At 38.3% G+C, this 23936-nt stretch overlaps 2 protein-coding genes and 4 non-coding genes across 7 annotated transcripts; 5 read left to right on the forward strand and 1 right to left on the reverse strand.

Annotated features, from left to right (window-relative positions):
* Window positions 1–867: 867 nt before the first annotated feature.
* On the reverse strand, window positions 868–8514 carry st6galnac4 (ST6 (alpha-N-acetyl-neuraminyl-2,3-beta-galactosyl-1,3)-N-acetylgalactosaminide alpha-2,6-sialyltransferase 4). Its single transcript, XM_008423654.1, has 4 exons — window positions 7962–8514; window positions 6071–6480; window positions 2005–2112; window positions 868–1245 (listed from the first exon to the last, which is right to left on the reverse strand). The coding sequence occupies exons 1-4, from the start codon at window positions 8181–8183 to the stop codon at window positions 1059–1061; spliced, it is 927 nt and encodes a 308-aa protein (XP_008421876.1). The 5' UTR covers window positions 8184–8514; the 3' UTR covers window positions 868–1058.
* Window positions 3224–3317, forward strand: trnai-uau (transfer RNA isoleucine (anticodon UAU)). Its single transcript has 2 exons — window positions 3224–3261; window positions 3282–3317. It is a non-coding gene; the product is annotated as a tRNA-Ile (tRNA).
* trnai-uau (transfer RNA isoleucine (anticodon UAU)) lies at window positions 4347–4440 on the forward strand. Its single transcript has 2 exons — window positions 4347–4384; window positions 4405–4440. It is a non-coding gene; the product is annotated as a tRNA-Ile (tRNA).
* Window positions 5276–5369, forward strand: trnai-uau (transfer RNA isoleucine (anticodon UAU)). The gene is made up of 2 exons: window positions 5276–5313; window positions 5334–5369. It is a non-coding gene; the product is annotated as a tRNA-Ile (tRNA).
* trnai-aau (transfer RNA isoleucine (anticodon AAU)) lies at window positions 5622–5715 on the forward strand. Its single transcript has 2 exons — window positions 5622–5659; window positions 5680–5715. It is a non-coding gene; the product is annotated as a tRNA-Ile (tRNA).
* A 905-nt stretch (window positions 8515–9419) lies between the features above and the next one.
* miga2 (mitoguardin 2) lies at window positions 9420–23483 on the forward strand. 2 transcript variants are annotated; one of them, XM_008423655.1, is made up of 16 exons: window positions 9420–9507; window positions 10821–11030; window positions 11384–11594; window positions 11691–11806; window positions 11938–12058; window positions 13931–14058; window positions 14289–14406; window positions 14555–14661; window positions 14879–14991; window positions 15279–15351; window positions 16409–16495; window positions 16600–16698; window positions 16780–16914; window positions 16998–17051; window positions 17151–17267; window positions 20040–23483. In XM_008423655.1, the coding sequence occupies exons 2-16, from the start codon at window positions 10935–10937 to the stop codon at window positions 20247–20249; spliced, it is 1785 nt and encodes a 594-aa protein (XP_008421877.1). In that variant the 5' UTR covers window positions 9420–9507; window positions 10821–10934; the 3' UTR covers window positions 20250–23483. The 2 variants fall into 2 exon arrangements, with proteins under 2 accessions (XP_008421877.1, XP_008421878.1); XM_008423656.2 differs by having other exon boundaries at window positions 9455–9507; window positions 10808–11030.
* Window positions 23484–23936: the final 453 nt, after the last annotated feature.

Raw genomic sequence — 23936 nt, forward strand, 5'->3', positions numbered from 1 at the left:
TGGCTCTTCTGTGGCTGTGGATCTCTACAGATCCTCCCGATATCTAAGTGAGTTTTCAAATAAGTTTGTCGCACTGGATTTTATGTAGGCTGCTAGAGTAAACTTGCTTAAACACAAATGTGTTCCATGCTTTTATTTTTTTCATTTTTAAAGAAAGAAAGAAAGAAACAAACAAACAAAAAACAGGTCCTGTTTTATTTTACTTCACAGATATCAAGTATTCTCCGGGTACTCCTGTTTTCTCCCACAGTCCAAAAACATGACTGCCAGGTTAATTGGCCTTTCCAAATTGCCCCTAGATGTGAGTGTGTGTGTCCATGGTTGTTTGTCCTGTGTGTTTCTGTGTTGCCCTGTGACAGACTGGTGACCTGTCCAGGGTGACCCCTGCCTCTCTTCTGGAACGTTAGCTGGAGATGGGCACCAGCACCCCTCCTGACCCCACTAAGGGACAAGGGTGTAAAGAAAATGGATGGATGGAAGATATCAAGTACTTTGTGTTGGTCGACCAACAAGAACAAGCTATGGAGTTTGTTGTTGTAATTTGACAATTTATGAAATAGTTTAATTGGTATGGAAACTTTTGCAAGAAACTGTATGTGAAGAAAATAGTGACCAAGCGCATAGAAAGAACATGAGCAAAATCAAACCCGTAAACCTGGAATTCCATAATCACAATGTTTGATGTCTTGAATAATTAAACTGAATTAATCGACCGTACCTAACATTGAAAAGAAATGATAATTACAATTGCAGATCCTGTTCGTAAAAGTGCTAACCCTATTGTAGCTTTCGAACAATCTGATAGATTTCATCTCAAGGTACAAAAATAGAGAAAGTGTTAAAATTAAGGCACGTGAAGAGAAATAATGAATTATTAGCAGCCAACTGTGTTTTATTAATCACTGTCATCTGTACAATTTTATAGGTAAACATGACTACATTTTGCCCAGCTAAACGCTTTTCCTCACACACACACACAAAAAAAAGTTAAAACAAGAACAACAAAATAAAAGTCTAGTAACTTCAACATCTGAGATATTTGTATAGGGCGCCATTCCTCAGAGTTTCCATGCAGGATGTTTGAACTGTATATTGTGCCGTGTTGCCCATTTGGCATAGATGGCCTTCTCAGTGATGAAGCGGTGTCCCCCACGCTGTGTGAACTCGTGGAATTTATACATGCTGCACTCACTGAAGCTATTTTGCTCGTAGTAATGGTAAGGAACGTTGCTGTGATTGGCTCGGCTGTGAGGACGAGAAAAACTCAACATTCAGGTCGGCGTTTACTGTAGAGACATTATACAGAGCTGAAAAATGTAAAAATCCAACTTTTAATTTGAACACATTTTTGTAGTGGAAAGAAGGACATCAATTAAGAAAATCAATGGTTCCACCTCAACATTACTTTCATCATACTTCAACACGGTGTCGAGGAGACTATTTTCTTAAGAATTCATAATATTATGTTTTTCTCAGATACAAATATCTTGTTTGTATCCCAGGAAAACATAATGTCCTGAATCACATGACATGGAAGATAATGATAGTGTTACTCACTTACAATACAAGAACAGAATCGCAGTAATGCCTATTTTAATGCATATTGGTGGTTAAAAAAACAGCTCAAAAAGTACTAAATGTTTAAATTTTATTTTTCTATTTGTTACATTTAGTATTTTTATTCATTTTTAAGCACAGAAAATAACATCAGTAGAACATGACAGGCATATTTAGTCATGTAGCATTATTTGAATGGAAGAAAATGTATAATAATCAGCTTCCCTGTTGGCTCCCATTGCTCAGAAGAGAGTCTTAATCTACGACTTAACACATGTAACACAGGACAGGGCTAAGGGCAGGGATAGCATAATGACAGGGGGTTAGCAGTAGTCTCCATAACAACCATTTTTAAGGCTTTTGTATGCATCTTAAACAGGCCAATCATTATCGAAGGATGCTGAACATGAAAATTATACAGCCTACCTAAAAATATCACAAACGTACCTGCAGTAGTTGTCATCAATCATTCCATAGACAGTGATCCTGTCACACATTTCCATAGCAAGGATCATTGTGAAAAATCCAGTGCTGAGATACGCTCCAGTTTTAATTCTAAAGAAAAGAAATAAAGCCAAGAAAGCCATTGAGAGGTTGCAGACTGGCTAAATACGGTATCAGTAACATTGATGCTAAGCTTGTGATATGTTTGACTTTTACAAAAGACAAATACACAGGTTTTTACTTTAGCTTAATTAAGATTGTCCTAAACTTTCTCCTGAATAACCTGTGGGTGGTTACAAAAAAATAGCCCCTAAATGAAATATCCTATTATTGGTGCTTTGTAATAGTATTTCAATAATAATAGCAATATTAGCTAGACATTGGTGAGGTCACGGGAGTTTCCAGTGCAATTTTGTTGGTGAATTCTTGGTTGACCTGTGTCCATAATGGCAACAGTGGTGAAGCCTGAATGAAAGGATAAAAAAAATTGTATGAAAAATTATGAGTCATTCATCAAAATCTGAAAGGGAGCATAGAAGTAACGTGTCATTAGGTTTAGTTAGTTGAAATTCACACACACAGATTATCATCATAAAGTGATGCAGACTTTTCTGGCGTTGTAAAGATAAGTGTGCTACTTTGCAATTATAATCAGTGATCACATTGTTACCCCAAGTGTTCACAGAAGCAACTTATTAATGAGATGAGTGACAGTGGCTCTGTGGGTAGAGTAGTTGTCTTGTGATCAGAAGGTTGTAGGTTCAATTCCAGCTTCCTCCTGCTACATGACAATGAGCCCTCATGCAAAGTGCTTAACCCCAAATTGCCTAACAATCTGTGTAAATGGGTGAGTGTGACTCTAGTGTAAAGTGCTATGAGTGGTCAAAATGATTGGAAAAAGTTCAGTCCATTTAACAAAGGATTCTAAAGAGTGTTGGCATTGGCATCCCTGAAGTAAAGAAAATTCTAAATCTCATTATCAATTTTCTTTGTTTTAGTCTTAATTTCTCCATCTCAATACCCAGTCATATTTTAGATATCTGAACCATTTTCACAGGCTCCAGTGGCGCAATTGGTCAGCGTGCGGTACTGACCTAAACTAACTAAAGTATTTAGTTAGTTTAGGTAACTAAATAGTTTAGTTACCTAAACTAAACTATTTAAACTAAAACTATTTAGTTAGTTTAACTAAATAGTTTAGTTACCTAAACTAATTTCACAGGCTCCAGTGGCGCAATTGGTCAGCGCGCGGTACTTATAAGACAGTAACCTGCAAAGCAATGCTGAGGTTGTGAGTTCAAACCTCACCTGGAGCAGATGTTTTTGAAAAGGAGAAACATGTATATCCTAAGTAGAGTTAACTGGTGTACCTTCCAGTTACCTAAACTAATTTCACAGGCTCCAGTGGTGCAATTGGTCAGCATGCAGTTAACCTGCAAAGCAATGCCGAGGTTGTGAGTTCAAGCCTCATCTGGAGCAGTTTTTTTTTTCAAAACAAAAATTATTTAATTATTTATCAAGCTCTGAAATGTAATGTTGAGCATAGAACTAAGTCACACATTATCATCACCAAGAGATGCAGGAATCTGACAAATGATAGTCTTCTATTGCAGACTGGTCTCACAGAACAGTGATTTAGAGTTCTAAATGAAACCCAAGATGGGCAGTGTTTCTCAACCCTGGTCCTCACCGTCCCCCTGTCCTGCATGTTTTAGGTTTTTCCTTTCTGCTACACACTTGAATTGTATCTCTGGGTGATTAACAGGCTTCTGCAGAACTTGATGGTCATGCAATCATTTGAATCGGCTGTTCTGGAATAGAGGCACATCTAAAACATGCAGGGCAGGGGGGCGGTGAGGACGAGGGTTGAGAAACACTGCTCTAGGAGCTTGTGAGTGAGTTTCTGTCGGCAAATTGTTGGCTCTTTGGCACATTGCTGAGCTGTGTCCCTAATGGCAATAGTTGTGAAGTCTTGATGAAAAAAAAATGATGAATGGGATAAGGAATACCTTTTCACATTAACAAGATATCTTTTAGATAGCTCAGCTGCTTTGACAGGCTCTGGTGGTGCAATCGGTCAGCACGTGGAACTTATAAGACAGTGACCTGTGAAGTGATCCTGAGGTTGTGAGTTCAAGCCTCACCTGGACCATATGTTTTTCAAAAATAGAAAAATTACTAATAATTCATCCTATGCCAATGTTTAGCATAGAAATTTGTTTGAGTTCAACCTGAAGTAAAGAAAATTATAGATCTCATGATCAATTCTCTGTTTTATTCTAGATTTGTCCATGACAATAGCCGGTCAAAGAAGCCAATTTTAGATATTTGAACCATGTTTTCAGGCTCCAGTGGCGCAATCGGTCAGCGCGCGGTACTTATAAGACAGTCGCCTGCAAAGAGATGCCGAGGTTGTGAGTTCAAGCCTCACCTGGAGCATGTGTTTTTCAAAACAAAAATTATTAACCATTATATGAAGCAAATAAGTAAATTGTCATTAGGTCTAGTTTGCTGAAATTCATGCACACTCATTGCAAATTGCTCTAAAATTGTAGAGGGTGTAGCAGCTAAAATCCTATATTTTAGGCTACTGGTGGTTGTTCTTGAAAGGTTGTTCTTGGTTTTACGTGCACTCAATTAAGATTCATGATGCTGATCTTCCATTTGACATAGAATAAAGTCATTTATTGTCAGAACAATGTCCATTGTCTTACTGTTTCCATTTAGATCCACATAAATTTGACATACATCCAAACCAAGTACAGTAGAAAACTGTTTGCCTCTACCTATTAACACCTGAACAGAATCACGGCTGACCTTAAATAACCCATCCCCGCATCAGACACTCAGAACTTAAAATTAAATATGCCCCATGGTGGCGATAAACACCAGAAATTATAAATGGCTCCTGTAGAGGGTGCTGTCCTGCTTCAGTGATCACATTGTTAGCTAGTGTTAGTGGACTCAGTTTATTGATAACATAGGCTTGTAAAGAGTGTTGGCATCACTAGCGTTCACAAAAAACTTTAGAGTTCATCTTGAGGTATAACAAATTATGAATGTTGTTATCCATCCATCCATTGCCTTTGTTTTATTTAAGAGTTGTCTATTGAAATTACTGGTCACATAGGTCAAATTGGCGCTTTGGCACATGGTTAAGCTACGTCCATAATGGCAATAGTCGTGAAGCCCTGCTGAAAAGTCCTGGCAATGGGACTAGGAATGTTTTGTCAGATAAACAGATATCTAGTAGTTATCGGGAGCATTTTCACACGCTCCAGTGGCGCAATCGGTCAGCGCGCGGTACTTATAAGACAGTCACCTGCGAAGTGATGCCGAGGTTGTGAGTTCAAGCCTCACCTGGAGCAGATGTTTCTTCACAACAAAAATTATTAACCAGTGATAGACCGAAACATTTAAATCCCATTTATTTAGGAGAATCCGAAAGCATTTTTTTTTTTTGTCAGAAAGCAGTTACTTTATCATATTGGCTCTTTGGCACATGGCTGAGCTGTGTCCAAAATGGAAATAGTTGTGAAGTCCTGATGACAAAACCTGATGAATGGGACGAAGAATGCCTTGTCACTTAAATCTGTAAATTTTTTCTGTTACTTTCACCGGCTCCAGTGGCACAATCGGTCAGCGCGTTGTACTAATAAGACTGTAAACTGCAAAGTGATGCCAAGGTTGTGAGTTCAAGCCTCACCTGGAGCAGATGTTTTCCAAAAGGAGAAAAACAAATAATCATTCTTTGAAAGCTGAACAGTAATGTTAGGCACAAAAGTAACTCATAACTAGGTCTAATTATCTGGTGAATGAGATGAGAAACTTCTCGTCACGTAAACATGTATGTGTTAGATATCTTAACCTTTGTCATAGTCTCTAGTGGTTGTTGGGGAGCGTGCGGTACTTAGAATTTTCAGTTTATTAAAACCCCTTTTGTTGCTACCTAAATCTATAAAAAAGTGTTTTAGGAACTGTCATATATGTGGTTTGTAAGCCTTAACATTTTTTTGCATTTTCATAATTTTAACATTTGTTTCTTACTAAGCTGAGAAACTAAACCCACCTGTTTTTTCCAGTTTCATTCTGAAACACGCGGTCGCAGTACTTAATCTTGCTTTGGGTCACGACATACATGTTCGATCTCCGGTACTTAACAGCCAGCTTCAGCAGGACATTGAAGATAATTCCTTCTCCGTCTTGCCTCATGTTGTTTTTGGGGCCCCAAAAGACATACGTCGTATTCGCGGACTGCTTGAAATAATACTGCTTGTTTTCTACCAGCAGAGGAACACTGGTGTGAGACACAACCCGCACGGTGGTGAGGTTCCCGACGTCTATCTCGTACCCTCTGGTGGGGGCATTGTTCATGCGGATCACGCATTCCGTTCGGTCAATTTCATCTCCCGCACCGGTGCCAAGCATCTGACCAGAGCTGGAGACCACGGCACAGTGGCTGCAGTGAACATCCAGAAACTGCAGAGAGAAGATAAGACAGATTTAGGCTCACAGACATCGTTACACCTCTGCCAGAATTAATTGATCAAATCTGTCATTTCTAGAACATAATGACATTAGAATGCTAGCCTCAGTGACAAATAAATAAATAAATAAATAAATAAATAAATAAATAAATAAATAAATAAATAAATAAAGTCTTAATCAAAGAAACAGGAAGTAAGAAATATATAGGTAAACTAGTGAATTTTGAGAAAGCTAGACAAATGATCTCTTACAATAGAGTCATATTAGAACAACCAGGAAGAGTTTTTGTTTATCTGTGTGTGTGGAGTAAATGTCTGGAATGGATTGAATGATGAGTTTAAAAAAATTACAAATGTAAACCAATTAAAAAAAATTGATTAAAGCAGAACTCATTTCAAAATATGCTATATAACATGTTGAATAGTTTATAATGTAAATGATTATATAAATAGTACTTAAAATAATTGTACATAGTTAAACATAATGAAAAATGGAAACACGTTGTCTCTTGTTGATGTTCTGAAAGTTAATTGATAATACATTGACAAGTATGAAAGGGGCAGGATATTATAAGATGTATCTTCTACCTGCTCCTTTTCGAACAGAAAATATAAAATTGCATGTCACATGGGCAAAATAATTTGTTTTACATTTTATTTCTTAAGTTTGTCTCATTCTATTTCGTTTTCTTGTTCTTTTTTGACTGTTTTTAATGTCTGCTCGAAATAAATAAATTAATGAAATGAAATGAAGAGTAAGAAATGATTGTGTTAACTGGCCAAATTTGCACTAATACTAATGTATTGTTCACAAGCAGTATAACTTAAGAAATTTCAAGCTTTTGACCATCTTCAGCATTACAGTGGATTAAACTTTTGATCCCTGACAATTGCTTTGCAAGCATAACCTGAAAAGCAACACAACATAAAGAGCTGATCAACTATAGTTTTATCCATTTTGAAAAGCTTGTGTTTTGCATCTCTTCCAACATTTGTAGCATAAATGTGTTCTTACCATTATAATTTTTTGTTATTTATTTTGATTTTTAGAGTATATCTCAACTGCACAAATATTGATTTGTGACTCCCAGTGGAGCTCCAACATCCAACTTTCTCAAACTTTGAATAAAGGGTTAATAATGTGTTATAAAGGTGTGAAGAAATTGTGAAGGTTTTGCACTCAGCAGTACATCAAATCATTTTTCATGTGCATTTTTTTAAAAAAAAGCACTTCAACTTTTAAGACTAGTGACTTTAGTATACGAATTAAAAAGTTAATCTTTAAAAAAATGAAACAAAATGCAATTATTTACATATCATAAAAACATATTTTTTTCACAGATATTTCTGCATATATAGAAAGCAAACAAAATTAGATTTCTTAGCCGATTATATCAATTTAACTTGTCCCAAAAAGCTAATGAATGAGAGTTTTATGTGGGTCTTCTGGTCCTGGATCATCACCCGCCTCACCTTGGTCTTTCTGTGCGGGTTAATTCTGCTGTAGCCCCTGAGTGATGAGTTTTGTGCAGCAGGTGAAAGCCAGTCCTGTGCGATCAGCACTCTAAGCCATAACAGCAAGGTCAGGGTGAGCATGGAGAACCACAGACGAAGCATATGCCTCGGCCGCATATTGAAGAGCAGCAGCTTATGTCTGAAAGCTGCTCCACTAGTCCTACGTCCTTCTGTGCTCATGTCGCAACAGCAGAGTAATTATTCCGTAGCCGTAACACATTCTCCATCCAGAATGCTCAGACTTTCTGTAACTCCAAGGGGTGAGAAATACATCTCCGAATTATGGTGATGAGGGATTTTGTATCAGGAAGTTTCCCATAGCCCGTGCAGGTGGAATTTAGGTTCATTTTCCTGTAGTCATAACTTTTGATTTTATCTTCCGGCAAAGAACAGACTCGCTATTCTTATCTTATCTTGAATAAATATAACTCTCCTATAGTTTCTCTTCTTGTGTAGGCCTGATAAAGATCTGCCCAACTTCTTTTGTAAAGTTTCTATGATTTCAGATGAAAACAATGCAACCGGAATTTCTTTTCATATTAAACATTTCAAATCAATTTTGAAGAGATATTCTGCATTTATTTTCATTTGTATATTTAGTGACCGTTTTTTTTATCCCTGTAGAATTGCGCATATATTCATAAATTCTAATTCCAATGGCGTCTGATGTGGTTTCGGGAACTAAACATGCTTTTATTCTGAAATATGATTGACAAAATCGGAAGCAAATGTTACAACCGCACTTTTTTCGGCCTTACACTAACATCCAGTTTTCTGCTACCTTTAAGGACTGCGTGTAAAATTTAAATTTTTAGAATAAATCGGTGCCAATGTTTTTCAAATACTAGTCTGAAACAGTAGCTAGTCTGGTGGGTTGAACGTCTTTCACCTTTAGTTTAAACGTCAATATTCAGAATACATAAAAATTAAGTTATTCTGTCACTTAACGGTGTTGTTAAACTGTGCATATTGTTTATATAAAAACAGTTACGTGTGTTTTTATTCATATAATTTTATGTTTTGCATCTTATATATTTTAATAACGTTTACAAACATTTTTGACCTGTCATTATTCAACTGACTTCATTTCAATAGATATGTCTTGTGTTTATGGGTTAAAAAACCCCACACGAAAACATTATCAATAAATAAATATTTGTTAAATGTCAGGAAAATAAAGTTTTAAAATGCTGTTGCGTACGAAAGAGTGTAAGAAAATTCAAACTGTGACAATTTTCTGCATTGTTCGCATTGAGATGGAAGAATCATAAACTTGCTGGTGAAACATGACACCTGCAAGTTGATTGGATTCCAGTAGTCTGTGTCCCTCCCTTCCTTTATACTATTCGCTTAGAAAAGGTGCGCCCACAATTATCCTCCTCCGATTGGCTGAAGAGCGTGTCAACATCCGTGTATTTTCAAAGTCCCGCCCTAAAACAATGCTGTGCTGCCTTCACTGACAGTGACTTCGGGATGCCCTTCTCTGACGTCTTGGATGCTCACGGTATGTTGGTGTCGGAGAGGGATTATGTTATTAGTTGTTGGTCAGTGTTACTGTACTTTGCTTGCTGCTGACACCTGTGAGGTATCAGTTCAGAGCTCCATAGACCGAGTCATTCTCTGATGCTGTGAAAGGAACTGACCGATGGTCGAGGCCAGCTAAATGAGCTAGCTAATGTTAGCATGCTGGACATTTCAGAGCTTTCCCCGGCTGATTTTACCCTGGGTTTAACAAAAGTCTTTTTTTAAACCCAGAGCTTAGTCTTGTGTATTTCATGTAGAAATTCATGGTTATATTTACAGTATCGGTTTCTGATCTATGTGTTTTCAATTTAGTTTAAATCTTATTTATAAACATCCGAATACGGAACCGTTCTGTGATTTGTACACACTTTTCGCTATTTGGTTAAAAACGGCAGCTTTTATCAGAAGACCGCGACATTGGAAGTAGCTCCAGATTAATAAGTGCAGGCTGGTACGCTATCGGCACTATAAGTGTTGTTAGCTGAGAAAGAAGCTGGTTTCGTGTCAAGTTTCGTGTCAGATTTCCTGAGATCTCAGGAAATCCAAGCTTGATTTCCTGAGATAGAATCAACTCATTTGTTGTTTGCCATGAAGCAAAAACCTTAAAACAAATATAGTTATACCTGTATGCATTTGTACCCTGTATTTAATATTATTTAGCAATAGAGTGAGGCATTTCTCATGCATCAGAATGGATCAATATGTGGAGGTCCTAATAAAATACAAATCCTACAAATAGATGGATCCACAATGCATAGCGCTAAACAGCCAGTCAGATATTGCTTATAGTCAGTCTGGGTCTCTAGTTGGTATCCTCTGCAAAACATGTCTAAGCATTGTCTTTTATCCTCTGTTTCTAAACCAAACATCACTCAGAATAATTACTGTGGCTTTAAAGTGTCGTTCGTGACCAAATAGGAAATCAATTGGTTCCCTAATGCTTTTGCCATGCTGATCAATACCAGCAGCAGTGTCCAAGTCCATTCCTGAAGAGCTGCTACCTTGGAACTTTTCAATGCATCCGTTTTCCAAAACTCCTACATCAAAAAGCTCAATTCCCTCTTTTACATGTCATTCAGTTCACGTGGTGTTACGCATATAAATGTCGGATCAAGTGCAACTTTTATCTTTTTTTTTTTTTTTTTTTTTGGAATGAGTTAGGTGGCATCTCTCAACGCTCACTAGATTTTATTACGGTAGCTATATTTTACGATCTATGAAAGTATCAAACCTCTTCAGCAATGCCCATTTGAACACAAATTGTGTCTCACGTGTTGTAGTGTCTGTTGTCAGGTTTTGCATCCAGGGGTGGATGACAGCAGGAAGTGTGATCAGCGAGCTGAGTATTGCGCTGGTCTGAGAGTGGAAAGGAAACCGTACATTTGGTGGATGTGAGGGACTCTTGAAATGTCACTGAGACAACCAGACGGGATGTCTGTCGCCCAGGCTTTGGCCATGACTGTGGCAGAGATACCGGTCTTTCTCTACTCCACATTTGGACAGGTAACAACTTTTATGATGATGGTTACACTTATTCACAAATGTTTTCCAAACGGCGTGGATTTTTTTTGTCACATTTTTGCACTAGCTTTAAAAGATGCTGCTTGTTCAGCAATGTCATCCAGCGAACGCCTGAGGCCTTCACCAAACAGCTGTGTTTATGCTAAGATTAGATACATACTGTTGGACTGTCTTCACGGATTAGATGATTTCCTAAGGCGACTAGTTGGGTTTTCTAATGCCATTTATGGCTGTCAGAATAAAATATTTTTATTTTTCGACCTTTTTGTTTTTAGTCGTGACAGTGAATACAAATCCTGAAGTCTGACGTTTCTCTCCATCTTTCCTGCTTTCAGTCCATATTTTCTCAGCTAAAGCTTTCCCCGAGCCTGAAGAAGGTGCTGTTTGCGACGGCACTCGGAAGCGTAGCGCTGGCCCTGACCGCTCACCAGCTGAAAAGGAGAGGCAGGAAAAGGAAACAGGCAGACCAAGTGAAGGAGGGCCCGAAGACTGTGGGAATACCCGAGGCTCTGCTGAAGACAGGAAGACCCTCATCTCTGAAGAGAGGTTAGCAACAAAAACCAATAGTGGGAGTTTCATAAGTGTGACTTTCAGCTGCTTGGTAACGTCCTTTCAGCATCTTTTACATCCTGTTTGCGACAGGCCCCATTACCAGCCGCCAGGTGATGAGCCCCAGCTCTCGGAGCAATGACACCATGAGTGGGATTTCCTCGCTGGCTCCCAGTAAACACTCGAGTTCCTCACACAGCTTGGCATCTGTTAGTTTCACACGTCACGGTTTTTCCATTGTTTGCATGTCTTTTGTCTTTTTTTTTTTGTTATTGTTTCCAGTTTTCTCCTGTGTGTTGTGTTTGATGTCTACGTCTCTGTGTGGTTTGTTCTGGCACAGACTAGAGTCCCAAACTCTCCCAATCAGCCGATTAACCCCTCCACTCCCTGGGAGGCGGAGCCTGTGGTGGAAGAATCAGGAGCGGTGGAGGATGCTAATGCAGAGAACCTGTATTTGATGGGTGCGTTGTCATGTGATATTCATGAACCTTGAAAGTCACTCTCTGCTTTGTTTTTTGATAGATTTGAGTCATAACAAGTTATATTCCTAATATATAAACAAAATTATTTGTTGAGATGATTTTGAAACCATCTAGAAGGTTCAAGAAATTTGTTGATGCATTGACTGGCTTGAGGTTGATTTTTATTTATTTATTTTTGCTGTTTGCATCTTATTTCTCATTTTTTTCTGCCAAGTTGGAGCTTGCTACAATAAGCTTGAGTTTCCAGTGACAGAAACATAAACCCCTTCCTGCCACTCTGCAGCGTAATGAGCTGACGTTATGCTGATGTTTCAATTTAGATTTTTTATGTTTGCCCCTAAACGAGGACCAGTGCTTGGATGTCGCCATTTTTATCTTTGCAGCACAGAAAAAAATAAGTGCTGTCTCAGCACCTAAACGTTGCTTAGTCTGAGCAAAGAAAAACTTTTTCAGGGACTGGATACATGATGTTCTGTGTTGAGATTGTTAGTTTTGCGTTTGTCTCGAGACAAAACAAAAGGATAAGAAGTCAAACTGGTAGAATATAATTTCCCTTTTCTGCAAAACCGTCTTCAGAAACTTGGGATATTCTGGAGAAAGAATCAAACGTGTTTGGAAGATGCATTCCAAGTGAAATAAGCATATGTTTATGAGGGGGAATTAGTAAAATTGTGGACAGAAATTGTAAAGTTTCAGAACACATGCAGGAAAACAACCTTAAAAGTCAAAGCAGACTAAAAGGACGAAGGGTATAAAAAAATACAGCAGCACGATTTCATTCAATAATTATTTTTGCTGACATTCAAATGAAAAGAAAAAATCCAACAAATGGCCACAGAACGATAACCCAGAACAATCCAGGCACTTTTTATCTGCAGTAAACTTCCACCTACATCTTTTGATTACCGCCTCAGCTCTCACGTTTCAAAGACTCACCGGACAGAACCATGTTGGCTTTCCGCTCTTATAAACCATCCATCCATCCATTGTCCTCTTGTAAACCAACACGTTCAAATCAAAATGTGTGAATACTGGGCACCTTTTTTTTTTGGCATGATGTGACTAATTTCTTCTCCAGTCCTCTTCAGTTTGTTGAAAACTTAAGGTCAAACTCTGTTCACGTGACAGAGATTCTGAGTTACAGCGACATTAGTAATGCACACGTACCGTATTTTCCGAACAATAAGGCGCACCTAAAAACCTTCAATTTCCTCAAAAGCCGGCAGTGCGCCTTATAATCCGGTGCGCCTTATATATGGACCAATATTGAGCCACAACAGGTCTAGCAACTACGGTAAGCAGCCGCCGATTTCATTTTCGCCCATAGAAGAAGAAGCAGGGAGAGAGACAGAGACTGCGGCGGCAGCGTGTCGGTTGGTTTGTATTACCCAGAAAGCAGTTGGGCACAATATCGCAACACCATGAGTGAAACAATGACTGGGGCAGCCTACTATACAAAGTACTTGGGGACCACTTCTTTATTATTACACATCCACATTTGTAGAGTACGGAACAAATTGCGTCCTGTATCGGTTCAATACGGGACGGGTGGCAACCCTATCTGTAGCGTCCATTATATGCGCCTTATAATGCGGTGCGCCTTGTATACGAAAAAAGTTTTAAAATATTCATTGAAGGTGTGCCTTATAGTGCAGAAAATACGGTAATTAATTAGTTCATAACCAGTTTGCACTGGTACCCCAGTTTACCACTGAAAGTGCTTCCCATTTGATCCGTCAGGGATAAGAAAGTATATAGAGGTGCCGGGTTTTGTCCTTGAGAAGTGTGTATTGCATCAGTGAAGCAGGTCTTAAACAGATTTGTTAAATTCTTTTGGTTCTCGCTCTGTAGGGATGGAGCTGTTTGATGAAGCACTGCGAAAGTGGGAACAAGCCTTAAACATTCGTCAGCCAGGCAACTCGACCTCCAGTAACAACAGTCTTGCTCTGCAGGGGGCAACGTGCAGAGACTTTCTCACGGTATCCATCGCCGCTAGAAAACCACGTTTTAACTCTTGTGGCTCTTTTAAATTAGTTATATTTCTGGATTGTTTTGTTTTATATTTTCCCTTCTTCAATAAAGCATTACCAGATTTGGTGTGGAACGCAAATTATATAAAACTGAGCTCTTCTAGAAATCTAGATTATTAATGATACTATGGAAAAAATTTTTTAGAAATCTTAATTTCCAATTTCCATCTTGCTTGTAGAATGAAGATCGTAATAAACTGTTTGCCGAGAAGCTGGAGACTCTCCTGCACAGGGCGTACCACCTGCAAGAGGATTTTGGCGGCAGCATCCCAGCGGAGAGCGTGCTGGCCGACTTTGGTAACAACCAGCTTCAAGATGTACCAAAAAAGAAAATGATCTGCGTTTGACATCATCAATGAAAAGTTGATGAAACGTTAACTGCAGTTTTAATTCTTCATTACCCATATTGTTTCGTTTTATTAATTTTTTCCTTGTCTGTCTTCAGAGAGTGAAGGAACTCTGATCTTGCCTCGCGTAGAGAGTTTCCACCGGCTGCAAGATGAGGATGCGGCTTCAGTTTCGTCTGATGACTCGTTTTTCTCCGCTGCAGAGGTGAGCTGCTCTCCTCAACAACAAGTGAAAGTCGTCTTGTCTGTGTGTCAGCAAGTGCATTTTTAACGCAAACTTGCACTCAAACCTGCTGTTTTATGCTCTTTTTACATTCATGTAGTGCTGTGTATCCCAGATAACATGCCAAGAAATGCCATCATGTTCTCCATCCTTGTAATTAACAAAAACAGAATTTCTTTAAACAAATTATTCTGTGCAGCTGTTTGAAAATATAACTCTGGATGAGATGTACCCACCAATGAAGCCAGCAGCTCTGTATGAAGAAGCCTTGTCTCTGGAGCAGGAAGGCAGAGTGAAGTATAGGACCTTGAGGTAACTATGTAGATTATTTATTTTGTATAAGTAAGGCTATTTTTGATCCATATTTTGTAATAAATCAGTATTGTCAGTATTGTCCTATGCAGTTACATGCACCGTAAAATGAAATTACCTTAATCTTCCTACTGAGAGAGCTCCACACTTTCCTTCATAAGCTGAGAGTTTGAATATTTAATTTTTTTGTCACCTTCCTAATGCCCTCATGTGTTTAAAAAAAAGAAAATATAACTTGCTTTCCTCCAAACAGTCTGAAATTCACTCTTCCTCTGTCTTTTTTCCAGGACTGAATTACTTGAATGCTACAGTGACCAAGATTTCCTCTCCAAGCTTCACTGTGTGAGACAAGCATTCCAGGTGTGTTCCTGCGCACAGGAGTTATTATTATTATTATTATTTTTTTAACATTCTGCTTGTCTGCTGGTGCACTCGACAGGAGCCTCCTCAGGTTTATTTCCTTGAGCCAAGTCCTGACTAAAGCTACCAAGACAAAAGGATCACATACTGTCCTGTTTGCTAAAAATAGATGAAACCAAGAGTCTTCACTTACTTATGTGTGAACAATTGTACAGCTGGAGATATGAAGTGTTTATTTGAAGTGCATTATTTATTTAAAACATCATTTCAAGGTGGGATAAATGCCATCAGTGACTGAATATTAAATTTTGTTAGATGATATTAATAAGGTAGTGTTAAGAATGAAAATCTTAATCGATGAATCATAATTTGTATTGACACATGGAGCATAAAATCAGCCAAGAAATCATTCAGACTTTGCTATTTTTATTCACTTTCAGCGCTAAAAGGAGACACTTTTACCATTACATTCGAGAAGAGTTTCTAAAAAAATACTGTGCAGCGTCTGAGGAGAAGGAGGAGGTTAGCTGATTACTCCCTGAAATCACACCATGTATCTGTGTCCCTGACAAGTTTCTGTTTCTCTGAGGAATGAGCCTTAGTGTCTAACAGAATCAAACATGTAACTCTTTACTATGGGCCTTTTGTCTAACAGCATGTGACTCTTTCTCGACCTTGGTAAAGCGTCTCAACAGTAGCTAGAGAAAAATGTTATCATTTTAGATCTCAGCTTAACTTGAGCCGTTCATCAGAATTTTATTGCAAGCTTTAATTTCTATTTTAAAAAACTGACATACTTTGGCTACATTTTCACATCACAACCACAAAAATTATGTCTTTGAACACCGGTCCCCCTCTCCTCCGATAAACCTAAATAAAGTTTGTCAGATTTCAGCATGACAAAATACTGAACATTTTCATCGTGTCTGAATATTTTGGTGAGCCACTGTAATTCAACAATTACAGTGGCTCACCAATGTAAATTTAGATAATATTTATGTATTCCACCTAACTAAATTACTAACTGTAATATTTCATGTTTCTCTTTTTTGTTCAGGTCCTGTTGTTGGATGAAACTCACCGCACGTTTTTTATGGAGACAGGGAAACAGATGGTTGCAGGGCTAATTGTTAAGGCTAACAAGGTACATGTGATTAAATTGACTTCCGTTTGGGTAAATTAACCTGCTTTGTTTCTATTTTTTTTTAAAGAGATCTAAATATCTTATACATCTATATTGTGACCCAGAGTCCCAAAGCCTTCCTGGAGAGCTATGAAGACATGCTGCTTTACACCCAGAGAGAGGAAACGTGGCCCATTACAAAAATGGAGCTGGAGGGTCGAGGGGTGAGTGCTCAAGTCACTCAGATTATTTAAAACATCCTACCTGAAACAGCTAAATACCGTCGGGTTCTTTGGTCACCACAGGTGGTGTGTATGAACTTTTTTGACATTGTTTTGGACTTTATCCTGATGGATGCATTCGAGGACCTGGAGAGCCCGCCCTCCTCTGTGTTAGCCGTTCTGAGGAACCGCTGGCTGTCCGACAGCTTTAAAGAAACGGTTAATTTCCACGCTTACATCCAGTAGCACATTTACCATTTCCTGGCAATTTCTCTTAAGCGACGTTTTCTTCTTCCTCTCAGGCTCTGGCGACCGCCTGCTGGTCGGTGTTGAAAGCTAAAAGGCGTCTTCTTATGGTGAGCCTGAGCCGGTTTTGACTGATCCAAATATTTTCACTGCTTTCTTTTTATTGTTGACGTAGATTTCTAAATGCTTGTCCTAACTGCGCTCCGTAGGTTCCCGACGGATTTATTGCCCACTTTTATGCCATATCAGAGCACGTGAGCCCAGTTTTAGCTTTTGGGTTTTTGGGACCAAGGCAGCACCTGAGTGAGGTTTGCACAATTTTCAAGGTGAGAGCAGAGCATACACAAACAAGACAAAAGAAAATTCAAAATGAAACACTGGTCACTTTGTTTGAAACTTTTTACATTTAAAATTTATGATTTATGATGACATAAACTTGCCTTTGTTTAAAGACAACAGCTTTTCAATGTCAGTCCTTCACACTTAAAGGGATAGTTCAAGATTACTAAAGTTTCTGTACCTTTTAAAAGTTTTAAAAAGTTAATATCTAAACTGCAGTAGATGACTTTCTTGGTGTCTTAAATTCAGAAACGGAATAACATCTTGGACATTGAAGCTCGAGGTTTCTTACGCACTAATACTGACGTGTTCTCATTTTAAATGGACCTGGGAAACCATTATAAAGTCTTGCAGATCACTATCTTATCTGTTCAAGACCAAATTCCCTGATACAGTCTGTAATAAAAAAAATCCCTCAATTTATTCCAATATGAAATCTGTATGCAGACATTTTTTTGTATCTACTACGACTTTATATCTATAAATAATATCAGTGTTAAATCTGTTGTGTTTTTTCAGGTCTTGAGGAAATTTCAATAATATTTAAAACCTACTAAGACCAGACCATATTTTTTTAGGAGTGTGTATTTTTTTTTCTTTTTGCAATGACTCTAGGCTCACTAGAAACCACTCAAACAAGAAATCAAGGCACTTATTACTGATTCAAACTTGTAATAGACCAGATAAAATCATATAACTATCACCTCCATTTAGAGTGCACCCAGTTCTGGATGAGAGTTATGTACTGCAGCTGAGATATTAACTGTTCCTAACCTCACCTCAAAAATCCCGAGGTTATTCAGATGGTTGCAGTTTGCCTTTCTGCCACTAGATGTCATTAAATCATGTAAACTTGGAGCTTCATCAGACAAATTGCTTCACAAAAGTGCAGGTCGATTTCCTTGAAGTCACTGAGTTGTCTTCTCGCAGCAGCTCACCAGGAGCCACAGAAATCTAATGCATAAGTTTCTTATTGGGGCATGCCATTAGCATTACATAGGGAAGCAAGGCAGTCACTGCCTTCCATGTAATGCATGGCAGGCACCTATTGTTCTACACCCAATAGAATGTCTCTATTTATTTTTCTTCCATCACCGTTAATGCGGCTAGTACCGCTGCGTGCACACCCACAAAAGTGGTATCAATACGTGCGGCTCGATGGCGAGAAGGGAGCTATTATTTTTATTGGGGATCAGAGTTACAATGGCGACGTAAAAAGCGAAAAACGAGCAAAATTTCCAACTGCCGACACCTTAGAGTGTAACTGACACCAACTGCCGCTTTTTTGGAGTGAGAAAATGATGGAATTTTTGATCCCAAAGTAATTTTGAAATCGCTCTCATGGCTGCAAAAATTGCTATATTGACATGAAAGTTGGTCATGACATTGATACGCATGCCCTAGAGAAATGTTTTCAAAATTTCTCTAGGACTGACGGTTTTCTGTCAAGGTGCTTCAAAGTGAAATCAAGTGACAGGGTAACCTCAGGCACTAAACCATTCATTTTCAGACTTTTCTGAAAAATTTCTGAGCTCAGCGCACACCATTTTTCTCTCATCGCTATTTCTGTGAGTGAGCTACAGATATGAATTGCGGGACTATTGGAGTCACAAATAGCCCTCTCATACGCTTCAAACGATTTTTGCATCGGCCTTACGGATCCTGAACGGGAAGCATTTGTTCGGACTGCTTTTTTCATCAAAACTGACTGGTTGGCTCATAAAGATAGAATTCCTTCTCCACCTTTTTATCTCAAACACACAGCAGTTGGCTGAGGATTAATCGCTATAGCAACAAAATACAGAGAAAGGCAGAACTGCTGGCTTGGACTACAAAGACTGTAGTTCTAAACATGGTGGAACACTTTAATACAGAGGGCAAAGCAGAAGGTCAGAACTAGAACATGGTGGAACACTCAATTATTACAGAGTAGGGCTGAGCTGGCATTTAGAATTACTTGCTGTTTTGGGCATTATGTAGCTGGATTAACCAAACCACTGTTACACATTGGATTAATGTGGCCATTTAAAATAAAGCTCACTGATCATTTCAAAATAAAAGCCCTGACAATTTTCACATCAGGTAATTGCTCTTTTGGGCTTTATGTGACTGGTTTAAACAAACTACTGCTACACATTGAATTTGTGTGGTCATTAAAATGAAGCTTACTGAAATTTTCAAAATTAAAGCATTCAAATTCTTCTCACGACAGTGCACCGCCATAGGCGGTGCAATAATATTTAGCTTTTTTAATGTAATAAAAAAACTTGCTGCGCAAGGCAGTTCACTATCCTGAACATTAGCACAAACATTAGCATTTCACTACCCTTGCTAATGAACTGCGGAAAGCAGTGCATTAGCATTAGCCTTTTACCTAAATTAACCCATAAGTTAATTTTCTCACTTATTTGCCATATTTCGTATACTGAATGGAGTAAGTCAATGAAAGAAAACATGCTCATGAAGCCCCACATGCTACTGATTACCTTCACACTAACATTAGCATTTTGGCTAATTTTATCTTATGCATTAATTTTAACATAATGAATGGTAAAAGTACAGCTTAGTGAATATGCTACTGACTCTCCACAGGTTATTGACTACAATTTAGCTAAGCTTAGCATCGATGATTATTTTTAGCATCAGAACGCTGGGTTCCAACTGACGGGCAAACTTTGACATGCTCTGGTTAAATTCCTTCAGGAATTTTCTAGTTATGATATAAAACCTCTGTCATTTTCTCTCCTTTTTACCTGCAGCAACAAATAGTGCAGTACCTCAAAGATATGTTCGACCATGACAAGGTCCGCTTCACCTCCGAGCAGTGCTTGGCTGAGGACATCCTGAAACTTTCCCACCGCAGAAGTGAGATCCTACTGGGCTATCTGGGAGTCGACAGTCTGTTGGAGCTCAACGGAGCCATGCCCAGAGACGCTGAGGGCCCCTACGGGACCAACAAAGTGTCATGAAGCGCTTCGACAAAGAGTCTGAACTCCTCCGCGTTGATCTCTGCGAGCCCTTGTGCTGTGACACACTGAGAATCAGCATTATTCAGTCAATTGTTCATCCTTTGCTCCATCTGTGCTCTTGAACACAACTACATGTCATGGGATTTATTTCACCAGGTCTCCTTGTTCCTGCTAATGAGGGAGAGCGTCTGGGTCCTGGATTCCTCTCGTCCCTCGTGTTGCTGCTTTGTTGCGTATCCAGAATGACGACTGTAATCAAATTATCACAAACGTGTGAGGACTTGTTCCTGCGTCTACCTCTGCCTGGGGGCGATTCAGATACTTGGCGAAAACACGGCTGACAAACACTTCCAACACACGAGGACTTCGCCTTCTGTTGACCCAAACAAGATTCTTCTGAGAACTGTTCGTCACCTGTGGGTTTGGGCTGAATATCTACCTTCACTCTGACGAGCAAAGAGAGAACTTGCTTTTGTGTTTTATGTGAAAAACTGAAGGTTAATTCTTAATGAAATCGCTGCTGCTTATAGTTATTGAAATGAGAGAGGCAAGATGGCCGTCACCTTAATTATCCCTAAATCCTTCTTTATTCCAGGAGTTCCATCGAGCTGAATAACACTGAGACGTATCTGAGATGGGGTTTTTGAACAAATAATCTAAAACTGGTGTTTCACAATCCAATTTGGCTTTTGGTTTGAATTTGAATTGATTATTTCCTTGGCGAACTGTAAGAAAATGACAACTGAATACAAGCATAAAGCGTAAGCTTCAGAGCAGAGGAAAACTGAAACTGGCATCCGAAAAATTTGTTAGATAACACGGTTTGTGAGACATTTCTCTATAAATGTACAATCATCATGAATTAATTTTTAGAACCTGTTCAGTTTTAAAGCTGCTAACCGGGCTTTTTGTTAAATCAGTAAGACTCGCCTTAGGTATAGCTTGTCATCTGTAGAATGTGTCGTGGCAGATTTTTTTGTTGTTTAGTTATGTGATTTTTACTTGAGATAAAATCCTCTAGTGACATCACACAAGGCACCTCATCCAAGTTCCTTTGTTTACACCTATTTATTTGTTCAACCTTAATTGTGTTTTTAATGAAATTCGCTCTTCAAAGGTAAATGCTTGCACTCTATCCGGATACAGCAAAGCGTTTGAGCCTCATGTGAGAACGCTTTTATGGATTTCAGGAAAATGTGGTTACAGTGAAACACGGAAGATGTAAAAAGGACCAGTGCAGATGAGATCCATGGTACTGTCAGCCATTTCTCTCAGATTGCAGGAGTCAAATTTGGACTCAAATGTGCAAAGTTAATCCTCAATGCAACGTGGAATGTTTCAGTTCTGTTTCTTGTAATATCAGCGTCCCCACATAAACACAAATTCAAATTTAGTTATTTTCTTGGATGTGCTTCAAAAAAATGTTTTGTGAAATCCTACAGTGGAACTTTGTAACTTCATTGTCAGTGTTCAATTGGTATCGAACAGTACGCCTTTTGGGAGTATCTTTAATCTTCTAAACCCAAGCTTTTAGAATAGATTATGATACAAAGTTTAAAGTGTTAAAATATTGAACAATAGCACCAAGTATTGAAAAGGATACTTTTGGAATCCTAAATTTGATATTCTGCATCAATGTTTGTTTCTTTGTGAGCTACATTATTGAAGACAGTACGGGAAAAGAATCTCTCTTCTGTTCAAGTAAAGAGTCACGTAAACCAGTAACTTATTTTCCATGGGCATTGTTTGTGGATTGACTTGAGTCATTTAGGTTAGACTCCCAGCTATTGCATAAACTGACTCCCTTATGTTTTTTTTTTTTTTCTGGAATTATACCATCCCTCTTAACTTGTTTAGTCAAGTACATCTGACAAATTCAAACCCTCTGGGAAATAATACTTACTGAAAACACACCCTCAAATCACTGCAACACATACATTAAACTGAGACGGTGCCAAGTGGTAGACGTACGAGTTATTCTGGTGTCATGAAGGCTAGTAAGTGAAGGACGGAGTGGTAGCTTACCTAAGTGCACTGACGGAAGCCCTGAAGTTTTCTGGGTCACAGAAACCCAAATTGGGGCAACAAACTGCCTAACTAAATTGACCTTTCTTGTGTAATCCTTCACTACTAGTGGTACTACTGTAAAGATGGAGGCACATTGTAGTTCAGATATTAAATTGACTTCATTAAATGAATCAACTATCTATATTTATTTGAATCACTGGAAGAGCAGCAGTTAAGTTTCCATCTCGTTCCAATTTTATTCCAGTAATTCGTCAGATCAACAGCTCTTTGACGTTATTTTACTTCTGTTTTGTGGCAACGATGATTCAAACTGCAGTTGTTCTAATGCACTTCCGAAATTCATAGCCGAGAAACGCTGTTCATCCTCCTGAACTGTTCTGACCGCGCATCGTCTGTACTGTTGCTTTTATTGGACAGCGGTCTGACTTGAAGCAGAGCTGCAAATGTGCGAGGCATTCCTGCAGTAAATGGTCTGGTTTGCAGCTTTGCATTTTTAACCGATTTGCACTTTAGCAGCAAGATGAGGCAGAAAATATTTCTTATAAACATCCGCATGAGAGTTCCCATGTACAAATTGTCCGATTATTTATTGCGACACATGACTTGTATGTATAAAATGAAGCATATAGCTGCTGTACAGTCTAGCAAAGTTATCTTAAAAGACAAAAACTATATTATGAAAAGTTTGTACAATCACAAGGCTTTGTTGAAGTGCCCATCTTTAAATAATTTTTGTTTTGCTTTGTGCGATATGATCTGAGATGAAATGCTTTAATATGTATAACCTGTCTGAATCATGGAGAGTTTTTTTTTTTCTCCCCTTTTCTGGATAAATGAACTGCCTTTGCATGTTAGCATTTTAAGTTCTTTAAAATGCATCAGCGTAGCACTGCACATGCACTATACCCAAGCTCAACCTGATTTGTTGGATATTTTAAGTTCTAATTAGATCAAATCTAAAACATTTTTTATGAATTACTACAATTTAAGCATGGGCTGTAATATTTAGATTATTTTAGACTTTAAAGAGGGTTTCAGAAGGCCAAAATGTTTATTATGCCCCCTCCCCCTACTAATGTATGCTACATTACAGGTGTCCTACTCATGCCTTTTGTCTTTTCTATTGTTGTATTGCACTGTCTGTAAACTGATTTACATCCTCTGTATTAAATCTTATTTTTTGTTATTAAATTGGTGTTAATTGGGTTTCCTTTTGATACCTTGTTATATTTCATATTAAAGTTGTAAGCAAAATTGTCTTTATATTTTAAAAAAAGTTCAACAAATACAAATGAGTTTATTGTAAATTTATGTTTTAATAAGCTTTGATTGCGATTAATATCCATTTTACACCCTTTAATCCAAAGTTGGATGTTTACATGGATGCTTTTTTCTAAGGTAAATTCTAAATTCTTAAATGCCAGACCACTGGAGGTCCTAAAACTAAATATACTCAGCTGAGCAACAGCGTCTTTTTACTGAGTTTCTGTGAACCTGGGTTCCAATGTCACTGGAAAACATTATTTTAATGAGATAAAAAGACTCATTTTGAAGTCCACGTGTTATGTCCCTTCCAGGTGATGTATAATCATTTTCAAGTTTAAATAGATGCACACCTAAGTTTTTCGTTCTTTGAATAGTTATTCTGTTTTTTGCAAG

Source organism: Poecilia reticulata, linkage group LG12, assembly GCF_000633615.1.
Source record: "Poecilia reticulata strain Guanapo linkage group LG12, Guppy_female_1.0+MT, whole genome shotgun sequence".
Taxonomy (NCBI): Eukaryota; Metazoa; Chordata; class Actinopteri; order Cyprinodontiformes; family Poeciliidae; genus Poecilia; species Poecilia reticulata.

What these genes read in the sequence shown, in the direction of transcription:
- st6galnac4 (XM_008423654.1), bottom strand. Translation starts at nt 8,183, where the DNA reads ATGAGCACAGAAGGACGTAGGACTAGTGGAGCAGCTTTCAGACATAAG. An exon ending in AATGAAACTGGAAAAAACAG is followed by an intron (nt 2,113 to 6,070) that starts GTGGGTTTAGTT and finishes TCTTTTCTTTAG; the next exon opens with AATTAAAACTGGAGCGTATC. An exon ending in ATTGATGACAACTACTGCAG is followed by an intron (nt 1,246 to 2,004) that starts GTACGTTTGTGA and finishes TCGTCCTCACAG; the next exon opens with CCGAGCCAATCACAGCAACG.
- miga2 (XM_008423655.1), top strand. Translation starts at nt 10,935, where the DNA reads ATGTCACTGAGACAACCAGACGGGATGTCTGTCGCCCAGGCTTTGGCC. An exon ending in TCTACTCCACATTTGGACAG is followed by an intron (nt 11,031 to 11,383) that starts GTAACAACTTTT and finishes TCCTGCTTTCAG; the next exon opens with TCCATATTTTCTCAGCTAAA. An exon ending in TAATTGTTAAGGCTAACAAG is followed by an intron (nt 16,496 to 16,599) that starts GTACATGTGATT and finishes ATTGTGACCCAG; the next exon opens with AGTCCCAAAGCCTTCCTGGA.